The sequence below is a fragment of the Sebastes umbrosus genome, chromosome 10, assembly GCF_015220745.1.
Source record: "Sebastes umbrosus isolate fSebUmb1 chromosome 10, fSebUmb1.pri, whole genome shotgun sequence".
Classification (NCBI taxonomy): Eukaryota; Metazoa; Chordata; class Actinopteri; order Perciformes; family Sebastidae; genus Sebastes; species Sebastes umbrosus.
In genome coordinates this window covers 1,383,691-1,399,867 of record NC_051278.1, presented here as the reverse complement: position 1 = coordinate 1,399,867, position 16,177 = coordinate 1,383,691, and the positions used below count along the sequence as shown (strand labels likewise).

At 40.0% G+C, this 16,177-nt stretch overlaps 2 protein-coding genes across 3 annotated transcripts in view; both read left to right on the top strand.

The window, feature by feature from the left end:
* The window catches only part of cdh5 (cadherin 5), a 44,762-nt gene extending 37,879 nt beyond the window's left edge, over positions 1–6,883 (top strand). The window contains exon 15 of one of the 2 annotated variants that reach the window (XM_037782251.1): positions 674–6,883. In XM_037782251.1, coding sequence (XP_037638179.1) covers positions 674–1,067 — 394 coding nt within the window. In that variant the 3' untranslated portion in view covers positions 1,068–6,883. The remainder of the gene's footprint in view (positions 1–673) is intronic. The other variant, XM_037782252.1, reaches the window with a different exon arrangement.
* Positions 6,884–8,078: 1,195 nt separating this feature from the next.
* bean1 (brain expressed, associated with NEDD4, 1) overlaps positions 8,079–16,177 on the top strand; it is a 67,977-nt gene continuing 59,878 nt past the window's right edge. The window contains exon 1 of the mRNA XM_037782968.1: positions 8,079–8,090. The gene's annotated coding sequence lies outside the window, so the exon portion shown is untranslated. The remainder of the gene's footprint in view (positions 8,091–16,177) is intronic.

Sequence of the window (16,177 nt, the reverse complement as noted above, 5' to 3'; positions counted from 1 at the left end):
GGTCAAAAGACATGATGTCCTGGGTAAAGTAGTGACCATTGGAGTCAAGAATGGATAAGAAAGTAAAATTATAAATGACATTTCTTGACATATATATACTAGATTGAAGGTTTTCTGAATTATAAAATTTTAAAAAGATAAACTACTACTTCCTAGTTATGTGAAATAGGATTGAATATTATATTTTATAATCTTGGACTATGTTTTTATTCCCTCTGATTAGTTTATTTTACTTATGTTGCCATATCTAGGACTGATATGAGTCTGTGCTTTACAACAGACATGACATGGTTCAACGTGTCCTCATACAACGTGAGGTTCTTATGATATCTTACAAAAGGTTATTCCTCATTTTTATTCACCTACAAATCTCTACAAAGTCTTTTCAAAATAAACTTTCGTCTTGTGAGGAAACAGCTTTGTTAAGTTCAGGCAACAAAACTACTTAGTTTGGTTTAGGAAAGATCGTACTTAAAGATAGGGTGGACCTACATACAAATGAATTCTGTGGGATATACTGTATACACATTACGGTGCATTTGCTTTTCGTAGGTATAGCTACGAACGGTGGAAGAGAACAGCCTGCATGGTTGATATGACTTTAACTCCCATGATCCCATTCTTAGATGAGGAGTTCACCAGTTATTAATAAGTTGATATTCTTCTCTTTTAGCTACGACGTCTCCATCCTCACTTCCGCCTGCCACAACGGCTCTCTGCTCCGCCACCCAGACCGCCACCCCCACCCCCACCCGTCTCTCTACGCCATGGTGCAGAAGCCCCAACACCACGCAGCACAACCCACCGCGTGCAAGGGCGACATGGCCGTGATGATCGAGGTGAAGAAAGACGAGGCGGATCACGACAGGGACGGCTTCCCGTACGACACTCTCCACATCTACGGCTACGAGGGACCGGAGTCTTTAGCCGGGAGCCTCAGCTCTCTGGGGAGTTCCTCCACCGGCTCGAACTTGGATTACGACTTCCTGAACGACTGGGGGCCGCGGTTCAGGACCCTGGCCGAGCTGTACGGCGTGGATGCACCTGACTTCTACCATCAGTACTGATGGAGACCGTCTGCTAATAAGCATATACGATGCCAAAATACACACACACACACACACATCGAAAAACAGCCATAAAAATACACTCACACATAGCCAGAAGCATGCAGGAAATATCCACATCCACACACTCATAGAGCCGCGCTTTGATGCCGTCCATTTCTTTAGAAGAGGTTTGGTTTTTGGAGAGCTCTTTTTTCGTTGACATGGTGCCCTTCGCCTCCTCCGAGGAGACCGCCAGGACATGACGCCATACGGGAGAAAGTGAGAACTAACTGCTTCACAGATGTGCAAGAGGATTGATTGTTGGTGACAGCGTGAGATCCACACCATGAGGATGCTTTTTTATATTTCCGTCACAGTGAAGTGTGAAGTCTGACATCATAACCGTTTTATTCCACCTGAAAGTCCGATCAGATGAAGCTCCACGGCGGATAATCGAAGGGTTAATCAGGTCACTGCTGGCCAGCGATGTTGCTCCATATTCCTTATGTCCGTTTGCATTCAATTCATGTCTCAGCTCTTTTATGCTGCACCATTTTGCATCCCCTTTTTTTACCACTAGTGACTCTATTGCAGATAGAATTTTGTATTCTGTCTTTTTTTAAATGTGTTATATGTATGCACCTATATTCATCTACATATACACCTTCCAGTGATGCATATTTCTGAATATATTAATACATTTGGACAACTAAACACACAACGTATCCTCATACAACGCTTTGTATGATATCTTACGAAAAGTTACTCCTCATTTTCCGTTTATTATTATTTCTGTCCTACTGGGGATGCAAAATGGTGCATGTAAAAACAACTCCTTGTGCATTTTTGCCATACTTTTTCTGTCTTATGCTTCTCTTTCATATCGACGGCTTGTAATCTTTTTGAACTTTGATGTTTGTTTGTTTTTTATATATTTGACAAAAGAGCCATAAACACGGCAAGAACGGGGTGATTTTATTTTTTTATTTTTGATCTGAAGTTGATGGTTTTGATTTGTAAATATGATATCGCTTGAAGGGGTTTTATTGTTTGAGGTGAAAAACTTTGAGTTAAAACTCTGGTGGCTGCTCAAAGAGGTTTTGAAGTGTTTGATCACAGCGAGATGCCGGTTGTGTTCGCTTCATCTGAAATACTAAACAGGGTCGTCTTTAAGGGAAGTTCACGTCTGGAAAAACTCACGCAGTTCATTGGCCTGTGATGTCCAGTGGGTTATTTTCTGATATACATATTGCAGCAATTCTTGACCTAAGATCAGTTGTAAACTTCCTGATATAGTTTTTCCAAGGTGGAAATCCTCTTTCTGTTTTCTGAAACCAACCATCTGATATGAATGAGTTATTTTCTCAGTTATCTCCAGCGCTGAGGAGAGAAACGACGACAGCAGACAGACTGAAAGGAAGGAAAGGAACACTACTGCTGTTCAGACAGAATTACAGCATGTTCCCAGGTTTTGTTTGACAGAACCTATCATCGCAGTTATTGTCGGGATGAAAGCTCAATCCTCGGAGGCCCACTAGAACAAAAAGTCATTCAGACAACTCAGGAAACACCGAGCAGCCGGTCGGGCCGTGGCGATGACTCTGAGGTGGTTTGAATAACTTTAACCTCTCATCCTATATGGCTACTGTCAGGTCACAAACCCTCGGATCCAAAATTATGATAATCTTTAGATGATTTTTAGCATATTTACAGACACAAAAATCACCGCTGACCATTCATAAACAAAGCTGGAATCATTTGACTGACAGAACTATTTCTTTACTTTAGTTCGTACAATCTTACAATCAGGCTTATTGATTTGTCAATTATTAATATGAGGTCAACTTGTTTTAATCTGGTGGTTATTTTCTTCCATATTTGATTATTTTTTTATCTATGAATGTCCAAAAAAGTTTATCCCATAAAGCCCAAGATGCTGCTTGAAAAATATATTTAAGAAGCAGCAACATGTTTGGCCAATTTGCTTAAGAAGTGACCCATTAGCGTGGTTTATCACATACATTGTTCATTTTCTTAATTCACTTGGGTTGCCAGGTTGTTAACGCCCATTTAAATGAAAGATCCCTTTGGTTGGTTTATACTCTGATAATGTGGAGGATGTGATATTTCAGCCTGGTTTCACTCTCAGGGCGTCAAATACCAACGCATGGGCAGTACCGCTCGGCGTCTTGATACCGACGCAGAAGTTCCCCTATTGAACGCACCGGGCTTTCAATTAACTCCAACGTCAACCCAACTGCATCGTTATTAGACGGCCAGACCAACGACGTCCTATAAAGAGCGAGAAAGTCCACTCAGGGCGGGAGAGAGGGGTGGTGGATTGGTCAAACGAGTCCCGTGTGAAACCAAAAGTTGAGTGATTTTTACTGACGACTTTAAGTTTGACGCCACGTTGCGTCTGTAGCTTCGGTTTTGTTACAAACCAAACCATGAGGTTTTTTCTAACCCTAATCAAGTAATTTTGTTTCCTAAACCTAACCGCCACTGTTTCACAATACGTGAACATTCAGCACAAAATAAGACAAGTAGGGATGAGATCATGTTGCAGAACAACGGCACCCATGAACTGTTTGACCCCTTGTTATCTGGGAAAAGGCTGTCGAGCAAAGATATTATATTTGCTATATATCAGTGACTCAGTAACATTTAGACAATACCTACAGGCATTTTGGCTTATTGTATAAATGCAGGCTTTTATAAAAGGTCATCAAGGTATAAGGTCACTCATTGTCAGTAGTGACAACTTATAAATCAGTACAGTAAAGTGGTGCCCATTGCTATTAAAGTAGTCCAGTTGATGACGCACATTGTTCTGCTGAAGACACAGCCACGTGTCCTCAGGACAGTCCCTTTGGTTTTTTAAAATATTATTTCATTCCAGTTTAGAGAATATAGTTTATTTATTCTCCTGTTTATTCTGTTTTGTTTGGACTTGAAGTCGCTCCGGCCTCCTTGGAATGCCATTTGATAAAATACAATAGCTGGAAGCCCTCTCAATGCTTTCCTGTTGGGTTCATATATATATATATATATATATACATTATATACACTTAGAGCAGCCAGTTCCTCCACCTCACTCTCAGTCTTTCTCTCTATCGTTCTCCGCCACTCCTTGTTTGCCTCAGCGTATCTCCACCACCCTCCGTCCTCTAATCAGCTAAACCAAACAGTGGAGTCAACTTCCTGTCCATCTGGGGTGCTCCCGCCCCTTCCTGTCTGCGTTATCTCTCCCGTGGGCCAACACATTGTGCTCAACTTCCTGTTAGCCCGGCGTGGGAAACAACCTTGGAGAGGAGGAAAAGGGAGCGAGGCAAGGAGAAACACGGGATGACAAGAACCCCAGAAAGAAAAAAAGATGAAGAGAACAATGCGGAGCGGTGATGAGTTCTCCGGCTGAGCAGAAACACTTCAGAGCACAAAGATGTGTGTGATGAAACGATGAGACACTTTGCACACGCAAATGGTGTTATCATCCTGTTTGTGAAGCTAACGCTAACGTTCAATAATCAATATAAGCCACAGGTGAATCTTTAAACTCATGATAGGCAACTCCTCACCGCGTTGGCTCCGAGTGTCGGAAGAAGAAAACCTTAGCCTCTGCTTAAGTTTGCACTGATGATTACGTGCTTGAGCAACCTCGCTGGAGCCGCTGGAAGAAATGTTGGCATTGTACATTTCTGCAAACCACGGGATGTGTTGAATGTCTCTGAATCAAAAATATGTTTCATATCAGCCTCCTATCACGCTCGCAGAAACACACAATGCTACGTGGTTAACGCTGTGAAACGATTGTTTAACGTTAGAAAAAAGATCATAGTTTGTGTTAAGATAGTAACGTAACAACGTTAAGTGTGAATAAATAACCATCGCCCCTTAGCGGACTTTCTTATGTAACGTCACGTAACAAGTCAATGTTTACTTCTGGTTTCACACGGGACACGAACGGCTCTCTCCTGGGTGAAAGTCCTGTGTTTGTTGGACAGATATATTACGTCAATTGCAAAAAACTTTCAGATTCAACGTATCCATCCCACTGAGCAAAGACACGTCCAAAAGACATCAATTTAACGTCTGTGTCGACGTCCGAAGACGTCCACTGATGAGCCTGAATGAACGTTTTTGCGATGTCTTTTTAACATTCAACTATTGATGTCAACCTGATTTGCACGTTTGCAGACGTCCAAAAAGACCCCTAACCAGACATTCAAATATTGAACCCATTTTGCACGTCCACCAGACGTACACAAGTGGGTCTGGACTGATGGACGTTACACAGACATGATCTGAACGTCTTCCTGACTTCACATGTTTGCAGAAACGTACATGCCAAGACCTTTTCCTGGTGACGGGGCTGTCTTTTGTAAAAACAGAAATAGAAGACAACTTGTCTAAACTTATCTTGTGACAGTTCTTATTACTGCTGAAGACATTTCCAAAATACAATCCAAAATAAAGATGATTTTAACTTTTAAGTCTAACCGATATATTTAAGAAATGATGGCTTACTTTTCTTGCCATCTTTGTGTGAGTCAAAGAATTGAGACAATGGAGGAAACAGAGGAATCTTTCAGACCTGTGGCTCTCAAGAAACAATATTAAAGTTGTGTTTCTTGCATTTGTTTGCGTGTTATCACCATTATCATAATTCACTGTGAACATCTGTGTTGTTGAAATCAGCGGCCTGTAGAAGATAATGGAGCAACTCTAACAGCAACAAGTGTTGTGTGCACTTATAGAGAGAACATCTGAGACATTTGGAGGGATAGATGGGTAAATTTGCCAACAATCATAGCCAGCAGTGGATCCATTTTTTAGTGCTGCTCCAAAACTGTATGTAAAACAAACCTTACAACGTATATTTATGCAGCTAAAAGAGCCATTAACAAAATGCATCAATCATTAAACTCGTCCAGAATATGAAGCATGTGGTCAGACAAGGACTAACGTTGCATGTGATTCCTTTAGAAAAGTTTATTTTGTGTGCTGAATGACGTGGACATATTGTTTTGAAATTAAATTTGTTCCTTTTATTTGCTAATTTCTAGGCATCTGCAAAATCCACCATGATGCCATTTTGGGGAGTTCTTTAATATCCGAAAAAAGTGCCATTTTTTATTTGTATTTGTTGGCCATCAACGGTTGTGTGAGAGCATCCGTCTCCTTTATCAAATGCAGAATCACTTTGGATCCAGACAGTGAAATGAAATCTCTCAGGTTGGGATCCAGGCACGAAATAAAAGTTACTCACCTTTATGTCAAGAAACGAATGCTCCATATGTATCAATATATTAGCTTAAAAAAACAGACCTTTAAGTGATTTTGCTTTAATTTCATCCGTGTGTACCTTGAGTGAAATGTATATATAAAAAAAAAACGTGCCTAATAGTGATTTTCCTCCGGCCTCACCTCGTTTATTTTTAACCTACGTTATTTAGAACTTGACACCATCTGTTTTTATCGCTGTAAAAAATAACAATAGATTTGTTTTTCTACAAATGAAACGGAGTCGTGTTCGAGTGGCTGCCTGAGTGAAGATGTGATTTTCTGTTTGTGTGTCCACTTGTGTGTGTGTTTGTGATTGTACCCGTGTACTGTACATAAAACTGCATAGAAGTACATTTTGTGTAAATACAGTTAAGGGTCTTGAAGGGAGCAACATGTGCCTTTATTCTTTAAAGAAGAAAAAAATACTGTAATTCATTTTTTTGATGGCGAACACAATGTTTTATATATTGTTTTTATGGTGTATAGCAACTACTTTTTATTACCTGACATTTTTGTAAGTGTAGAATAAAAATAAACACTGAAATAAGCTTTGTTGTTTTGTGTTTGGTGTTTTAAAGTTCTGCAACTCTTTGAGACTTTGTAAAGAAAACTGTACGTCAAGTCAGGCTGGTCTCGTACACTGTTCGGAGCTATACCTACAAAAAGTAATGCACTGTCCTTTCTGTATATCCCACAAAATCAATAGTGTGTAATTCACATAATTGTGAACCAGGAAATGTAAAGAGTAGTGTACGGAGGAGGTTGGGGTCGGTCCAAAAACCACAGACTTTCAACCAGGGGACCGGTGTTCGTGTCCGGTGTGAAACCAGAAGTTAATGTTGAATTATTTGTCACGTAACTTGCGTACTTAAGTAACGTCACTTCCGTAGTTATGTTAACCCAAACCACAATCTATTCATAAAACTAACTAAGTAGTTTTGTTGCCTAAACCTAACCAAGAAGTTTCCTGTGAAGAAGGAAGTTTATTTTGAAAAGTCTGTATGCATGTAACGAGCAGAAATTGACACGTGTTGCTGGACATTCGTAGGAAAACTCACGTATAATTAGGAATAACTCTTTTGTAAGATATCATACGAACCGTTGTATGAGAATACATTATTGTATGAGGATACGTCCCCCTTCTTATTTCTATTGCATTGGAAGAAATAACATCCTTCAACTACCTCTGGAGCATCATTGATGAGCAGGGTGGCACAGATGTAAGAGAACAGCATTTATACGGCTAAACAACATCTGGAACTCACTGCAAACCAAGGTCAGGCTATTAAACACCAATATAAACTCTGTGTTATTGTTCGGATCAGAGACGTGGAGAACAACTAGGATGACCACCAAGAAAGTGCCGACATTCATCAACACATGTTTGAGAGAGATTCTCCAGATTCGATGGCCTGACACCGTAAACAACAACAAGCTTTGGCAGAGAGCTTAACAACTTCCTGCAGATGAAGAAATCTCCAAAAAGACGCTGGAGATGGATATAGGTCACACACTCCGTAAGCCTACAACGAACAACACCAGGCAAGCTTTATCCTGGAACCCCACAAGGAAAAAGGAAAAAGGAAAAGAGGAAGGCCAAAGAACACCTGACGCCGAGACCTCGAGGCAGACACCAAAAGAACCGGCTGGAGAGAAAGGCCCTTAGAGATGGGAGGAGAAGCCTTGTTGACGGCCCAGAGGGGTAAAAGGCCGAAGTAAGTAAGTAAGTAATGAGGATATGTTGATCAGTTTCATGTTTTCATCAATTAAACCAGTTAAATAATAGCCAGAAAAGGTGAGCTTGTGTTCAGAAACTGTGAAATTTATGAGGTTTTAATATCGTGGCCATGAGACCAAATAAATATAATATTAATAAGATATTAATTTACAAAAACAAGTGTTTCAGAATATAACAGTACTGTCTGGGATCTGGATTTCAAGCTTGGTTGAGAAACAATGACATCATGTGTTGTTATGACAACAACCATCCCTCATGCCCATAAAAGGAGAAGGTGGAATTTTGCTGATATCAATAAGTCGGGTCAGGTTTATGGTTTGTAGCAGATAAAGTCTGAGCGTTGAAACGGATCTTTTACACAGTCGGTGTTTCTGATTCCATGTGGTGAAGATCAGCTCCGTTCATCTGTTGTAAAACGATCCAACATGTCAAATGTTACACATCGTGAGGAAGAGCTCTGATCTCCTGCACCTTCATCTCCGACATGTCGGGGGGGATATCCTCTGGTGTAAATTCACCACAGGTTCAAGCAGTTTTATTATTATAAGGGGGTCGGTGGACGGAGGGGTCAGACATGCAGATATGTGATCATCTCCATATGAGACATGACGAGCATGACGACTGAGAGAGAGGGAAATACCAATGTGACTTACGTCTTAGGTTGACACCCTGCTGGGAATACACATGCACACACGCACACACACACACACACACACACACACACACACACACTAAAGATCAACATCAGAGATTTTGTGATTTTGATCTGACTGACAAATTTGACTTTAAAGTAGGACCAGGTGTCCGTACACCTTCAGGCTTTGTTCAATGTAATATCATTATGAGAGGCTACACATATATAGGTCAGGAAGCTCAGTTTCCAACAGGTCCTAATACCTAAAAGTCAAAGTAGCTAATTGGTTTTACTGCCTTACAAAATGATCCGTATGATATCCATCAGTGCAGACCTTCAATAGTGAGTAAATACATGAAGTTGAGGGTCATAACGAAGCTGCTAACTCAGGCTGCAGCTCTCAGTGTGAGCTACAGAGACACTTTAAAGGGCACATATGATGAAAATCTCACTTTTTCAGTGCTTGTGTGCATACATCTGGGTATCTAGAGTTTCTACCAACCCATCAACAGTGAAATAAGACAAACCAGTCCGTTTTTTATGGGCTGTCTAGATCAGAACATGTGATTCAACGAGTCATTCAGATTTGTCTCCCCTTCCTATGTCACATCCAGGCTCATTGGAACATATCTCCTACAGCTTGAGAACAAGGCAATAAGCCTAGATTATGTAACAGCAATAATATTGTAAGTGGTAAAATTACTGAACATGGTATTGCACATTTAGCCTCGAGTGTTTCCTAAGTTAATTAAGGTGATTTTTAGGCCTTTCAACAGACTTTGAGTTTTTCAATTTTGCATGAAAGCATGCAAGATTTTAAAAACAGGACTATTTGAACACTGAATATCCTGCTACTGAACAACACTTCTTGATGCAATTTGGTGTTTGTTGTAAGTCTTGTTACTTGTCTCTTTTATGTGATTTTCTTTTTTTACTTTTTAGTTTTTAAGTCAACTCTTAGTGAGTCTACAGATATTGCAAAACTTTATTGAATTCATGAGGATTCATGTATTGTCTTTGGCATTATTGTGCATCTGAAAAACCCATCACGGTAACATTTTGTCGAGTTATTTAATATCCTAAAAAGTGCCTTTTTTGATGTGTATTTGTTGACCATCAACTGTTGTGTGAGAGAATCTGTCAAGTTGTGTGTATTTCATGTAATCGGAAATATAAATATAAAAGAGCAGCGAACGCCACGTATGGAGGAGACCGGCGTTCGTGTCCCGTATGAAACCAGAAGTAAACGTTGATTTATTTGTCACGTAACTTACTAAGTTAAGTAACGCCACGTCCGGAGTTATTTTAAGTCAAACCACAATTTTAGTTTCCTGTGAAGACGGAAGTTTATTCTGAAAAGACTGTGTGCATGTAACGAGCAGAAACTGACACGTGTTGCTGGACATTCGTAGGAAAACAAACAAAAAAGGAGGAATAACTTTTCCGTCAAATATCAAACGATGGGTAGGGTGTAATGCCAAATTCATCCAACCTGGAAGAGCATTTTCAAAAAACGACTTTACCTTTTTGAGCATTGTAAAAGACATCAGAGAAAGTTCATGCATTTAGATGATACTCTAAATTCGTGTGTTAACATTCATAACGTCCATAACTTTACATGATACATTTCCAAACCACGAATCACCATCCTCGTCATACCTCCATGGACAGTATGGCCACAACACAACTCTCTCTTAATATTTCCTCATATTTCCTTTATGATAACACTCTCTACCCTCTAATCAGAAATAGGGAATGCTTTTAAAAAGCTTTCACTGTGAGCTGCACAGACACCAGATTCACTCTGTCATCAGTTATTCAGGCGAGGAGGATGGCTGGAAGATGTGACGGATGTCTGCAGGAAGGAGTGAGATTGAGAGGAAAGAAAGATGGTGATGGAGAGAGAGAGGAGAGGAGAGAGGCATACTTCCATCTCCCCTCAACCTCAACCTCAAGCTCAACTTTAGTCCGCTTGTGGCGAGGACGGGGCGGGACCAGCTGGCGGCAACGTGCTAAACATTACATTATGGTCAAACTACAAAACCAGACTATTAAAGTGAGGCATGCTTTATCCTTGAATACGATTACATGGCGACTGCGAATGGATAATCCTTTGAAGCCTCATCAAAGAAAGTCTGAATTTTGAAGTGGGCCGCAGTACGTGTTTACATGCAAAAGGAGTTGATACGGGCGGCTGTTTACATGACTACAGCATGTAATCCAGTTAGAGAATAACTCTGCGTCCTGTCACAAGCAGTTTGTGTCTGTCAGCATGAAAAACAGCACAGAAGGATGTGAGAGAGGAGCACGTCTACCTGTGCACGCTGCAACAACAGACGTTTAATGTATTACATGCACGTGTCACGTGACTGTGCGTTTGATGCACGTTTTTAGGGGGGATTTTTACAACCTGGCATTCCCTTTTGTTACCTCATTACCTAATGTAAACATGATCATATCATTTTACTACACAAATGTGCCTTCATTGGTATTATTATTGTTTGTTGAGTGTTTTATATCATTCTGTAGCTTCCCAGTGGTGTTCTTTGTGTATTCCAATCTGAACATTCAAATTTTGACGCAAAATATATTTTTGCGTCAAAATGCTATTTTCCCAAACCTCTCTATACGTTTTCCCACGTGACCTGACGTAGGTTTCTGCATGATAACGTTGCTCGGAAGCTAAGCAATGTACTGCTGTGTGGTCGCCACGTTAGTTTGGATGCAAAAGTCATACAATAACATAATATTGTTATTGTATGACTTTTTTTTTTGTACAAATAAAATATTGTTATTTTCAAAAGGAGTCTGGTGGCTTTGAAGAGAGCATAGATAACGGCTTCAGTCCCCCGTCAGAACGGGCTGACTTACAGCGAGGTAAAGCGGTGAAAATATTTTAAATATAGTGTACACTTAAACTGATATTTCCTTTTTTGAGGTGGGAAAAAAATAATACTGCTCTCTTCACAGCCACCAGACTGCATTCACAAAAACAGTAATTTTACCTCGCAGAACGCGGGAGTATACAGTTCAACCCCACTTCAAAATATCCGAATTAACCTTTTCAAATAGAAGGAAATGGAGAAGAAGTGCTGCTGGGTCTTTGTGGTAATCGCATACAGGTGCTCTTAGGATCCTTTAGGTGTCTTGTCCTTATTCAATCTCGTGAAGGACTCGTTGCATGGGTGGAATATGGTCTCAAAAAAAGCACAAAATACAAGTCTCCCTCAAAAATTATCCGAGGCAACCCTTTCAGTTATTTCCAAACTAAACACAGCTAACGTTGGCTCAGCTAGCTCTAGTGTTCACATTATTCACAACCATGGATGTATTAAGAGAACTGGATCCAGCGTTGGAGGCGGGGCTCCGTTCATTCCTATGAGAGTGTCAGTGGAGCGTGAAGCCTAAACGGCCCGGCTTCCGTCTGGAAAAGTACCCGGATCTCGGGCACATGGAACATGTGCAGTAGCGTCCGCTTGGTCACATGACTCGGTCACGGGGTCTCAACGTCACGCCGTCGTCACGGCTTGGCGCGCCAGCCTCGGTCTGGGTCTTATTCACATGAGCGGAGGAAGGGAAATAACTCTGGATTCAGCTATTAGTGCGTTTTACAACTTTAAAAACGTAATGATTTAAATAAGGGCTATTAAAGTGTTCATATTGGGGAGTTGATTCACCTCAAAATAAATGATCCTCTGTGTTACAGACGTCTCTTTCCCAATGGAAGTCTACGAGAAAAAGTCTTTTTGGGCCCGATGGCATCACGTGACGGACACGGAAGATGTAGTACCGCCGTTTGGCCACTACAAAAGTCTGGATCGATGATCGGTGCACTTCTTGGGGGCTTGTTCATAACCTTATTGATCAGCTCACTTTGGTAACCTACGTCACTGCTTTCTGCTAACGGATGAGTGGACGTTAACATTTAAAAAGTTGGAGTTGATCTTAAAAATATTGCAATGTGTAAACATCTCACATCTGTCAGAATATGTCTTCATTCATACTCAGTGTATCATAAACTTTTAGCTTGGGACATTTAAGTTCACAGATGTACTTCCTATGGGACGTTCAGTACAGATGTGAGTTATGCACCCACGTAATGTTCAAATCCTCAAAACCTTTCAAATAAAAAATAAATAAATAAATACTCTCACGATCACTGTGATCCCGAACGAGTCATGAGGAAATACAGAAAAATGGTAAACAAATCACCTTGAATTCCCTTTATAATGTGATGCTGCAGATATAAAAACCAGATCTTGAGTTTATGATGCATCAACAAAAAAAAAACTTCAAATTAAAAATATAATTTTTCACACTAGATGTCCCATAAAGAGCAAAATATAACACTGCTGTTATATGAACCATTTCAGTAAATATTTCAATTTTGATGCACATTTCCCGATCATAACACCTGGAGTATTCGGGATCTTTGGAGTCTCATCAAGAAGTCTGAATACTTTTCAACCGGTTTTAAACAAGAAACCAGGTTTCTAAAAATGGATTGTAAAGTTTAAAGACTGAATTCAAACAGTCTCTCCGTCCAGTTCAACACGAGGAATGTCTTCCATTGTCAGAGACAGACTCGTGTTGTTTCTATAACCTGCCAACTCGTCTCCTTCCTTTGCCCACATCTGTCGATAAAATCTCATAAATAAAAACTCACTATTGTTATTGCAGGAGGAGAAATAACTGTTGTCTTTGGGTTGTCTGTGCAAATATTTCACTGTGGTGGAACACAAACATGTACCGACCAAACACTGCGGCACACACACAGGTTCTGGCCTCACGCTGTGTACTATCAGGGGGTTGCCTTTGGCTCTCTTTTGTTTCATGTTGGTCTGTGAAGCAGATGTGTTTTTGTCTTCATGAAAAGGCAGAAATAAAGCTGTGGCATGTACAGCTAAGAAGGTAAGACATGGCATCTCCAGATTTAGTGGTTCAGCTCCCCATACGTGTAAGTCACGGTAGAGCAGGATTACTCCAATACACCACCAGCACCACCCCTCCCGTATGGATGCCCACTGGAAACAGGCCTGGTCCTCATTCCTGGGTTTGGAAAAGCACCGCAGTCAACCATCACAAAAGCAGAGCTGCATCAAACATCCCACTGACACACTGACAAACAAACTGGAGTTCTAAACAGCCGCTACAAAAGCAGGAGCTGTTGCAGATGTAGACACCGCTGAGGTTCAACATCTCACTGAGAGTGTTTGATGGAACCTGTTTGGGAACAGAGAGACATGCTCGGGTAACTAATCAGCTGGGAGATGTTGGCGTTTTGTGCTACAGCACGGAAAACATATACACACACAAAGGGTGATTTCAACAATGACTGTTGCTGTAGCTGTTTGACTAACGTCCTGTCTGTGAACGGTAAATACTGAACAACAAAGTGAAGAGGAGGATATCCCCTTCCTCGTCTACTCATCCTCTTTGTTTGCCCCCTTTTGAGTAGTAGAAGGGCAACCAGTCGGCGGAAAAACATGTTGGCATTGTACTCAAACTATGGGATACCTTTCATAAATGTGTTTCATATCAACCTCGTATCCTGCTTGCAGAAACACACAATGAAAATCAAAACAGCGGTCTCCTGGTTTAAAGTCCTGTGTTTGTTGGATCCACCTCTCCTCTTGTCTGCCATAAGCAGCCTTTCTCCCTTTTTATTCTAGGTCACTAGCTACTTTGAGTCTATGTGGAGGTAGAAGGAAGTTACCGCTTTTATTGTTGTAGTCTGAGTAACGTGACGTCATATCCGTTCCGTATCCGTCAACCAAAACAAACCGATGAGCCGAAATGACAAAACAGAAAACGCTGGAGGGTCGTCGTGGATACGACCTGCACCCCCCCATGTTAAATCCAGCGTGGTAAACACTACGCATCCAGTAAAGGATGGAAACACTTTGGGTTTCACACATTGACAGGAAAAGCAGAGCTAGACAGAGCAGAGCTAAAGCTGCATGCTAACTCTGTCACGGACAGGAAACGTTATCGTATCGGGGTGTCTTTATTATTATTATTATTATTATTATTATTATTATTATTATTATTATTATTATTATTATTATGTCTTTATTCTTTGATTTTAAATAAATAATTCTTGACAATGACTGATATATTTGACTTCAGGACATCTCTGCTCAAACATTTTTACTGGATTCATTTAGATATTTTCCAAAGTAAAAGTCCCTAGAAGTGTATGATTCAACTTTTCCCCTGGTCTAGTGATAAAAAAGTTAACAAAAAATCTCAATAAATAATAATATCAAATCGCAATACATATGAAATCTGCACCCAAGTATCGTGATAGTATCGAATCGAGAGATAGGTACATTTAAAGTAATTTTTTCAACAAGACAGAAGACAAAGAGTTTTCTGACTAAACTCTCCACCTAAGGATTTAAATGTGACAGGTCTGTTTGTGAGTTTAACTTAGTGAATTAAAATGTTAATTACCATCTCTGATACTCATTGTGTGCATGAAAGAAATGAGATAACAGATCATTTATCAATCACCAAAGAGAGAAAACTGCACAACCTAAAAAGAAGCCAATCTGACAACTGGATGAAACCCGGCAGAGGTCTGTCGCCACTCTGTGGCTTAAAGCACAAAATACACCCTCAGTTCTATTCATGTTCAGGTTTTAGCTGATTTTAAATTAAAACAAATGCACTCTGTTATAATAAATATGTATTTTTATTTTAAGAATCTGTGAAAGAGAAGTAAATCATTAATTTGTTGTAGGAAGCCGACAGAAAATGTTCCCTGATGTCCTGATGTCCAGTCAGCAGATGATGACTTTCATCATCTCAAAAGTGAAAGTACTAAATTTGAAGAAAAGCCAAAGTGTCATTCAAAATAAAATAAACAGATAGATAAATAAATATATAAATAAATACATTTGATATCAGTGGAAGCATTAGAGATTGGAACACTTCTTTCCTCTTTTAAAATGATCTAGATAAAGTCTAGAAGTCAGTGTGTCCTACTGAAACATGGCTTGGATCCTGAAACATGTTTACATTAAAACAGCATCATATTAGGATATCTCACCTTTAACTTAAATCATGAACAATAACTGGAATAACTGTATAAAGTTAAGTATATAGTAATTGTCCGTCATCAATACTGCCAGTAATGTACTCTGACAGTGGCGTAATATATAAAAGTGGGGAAAAAAGAAGGAGAATACACTGTTTACCATTGGCAGAGCATTTTGGCAAATTTTTCTTGGTTGCTACCCACATAATCAGCTGTGCTGCTCATCCCACAAATGCATGATCCTTACAAATTGGACATCATTGTGAAGGTAAATAAACAGGCTTTCCAACCATGTAAAATACAATGACCATTAGCATTGTAACAACAGAGAAATAATCCACCAAACACAAGTTTACTAACTTTTTTTTCCCCAGTTTATTTACTTTTTATGTATTTATTTTATTTTTTCTTTCTTAGCTAGGTTGACA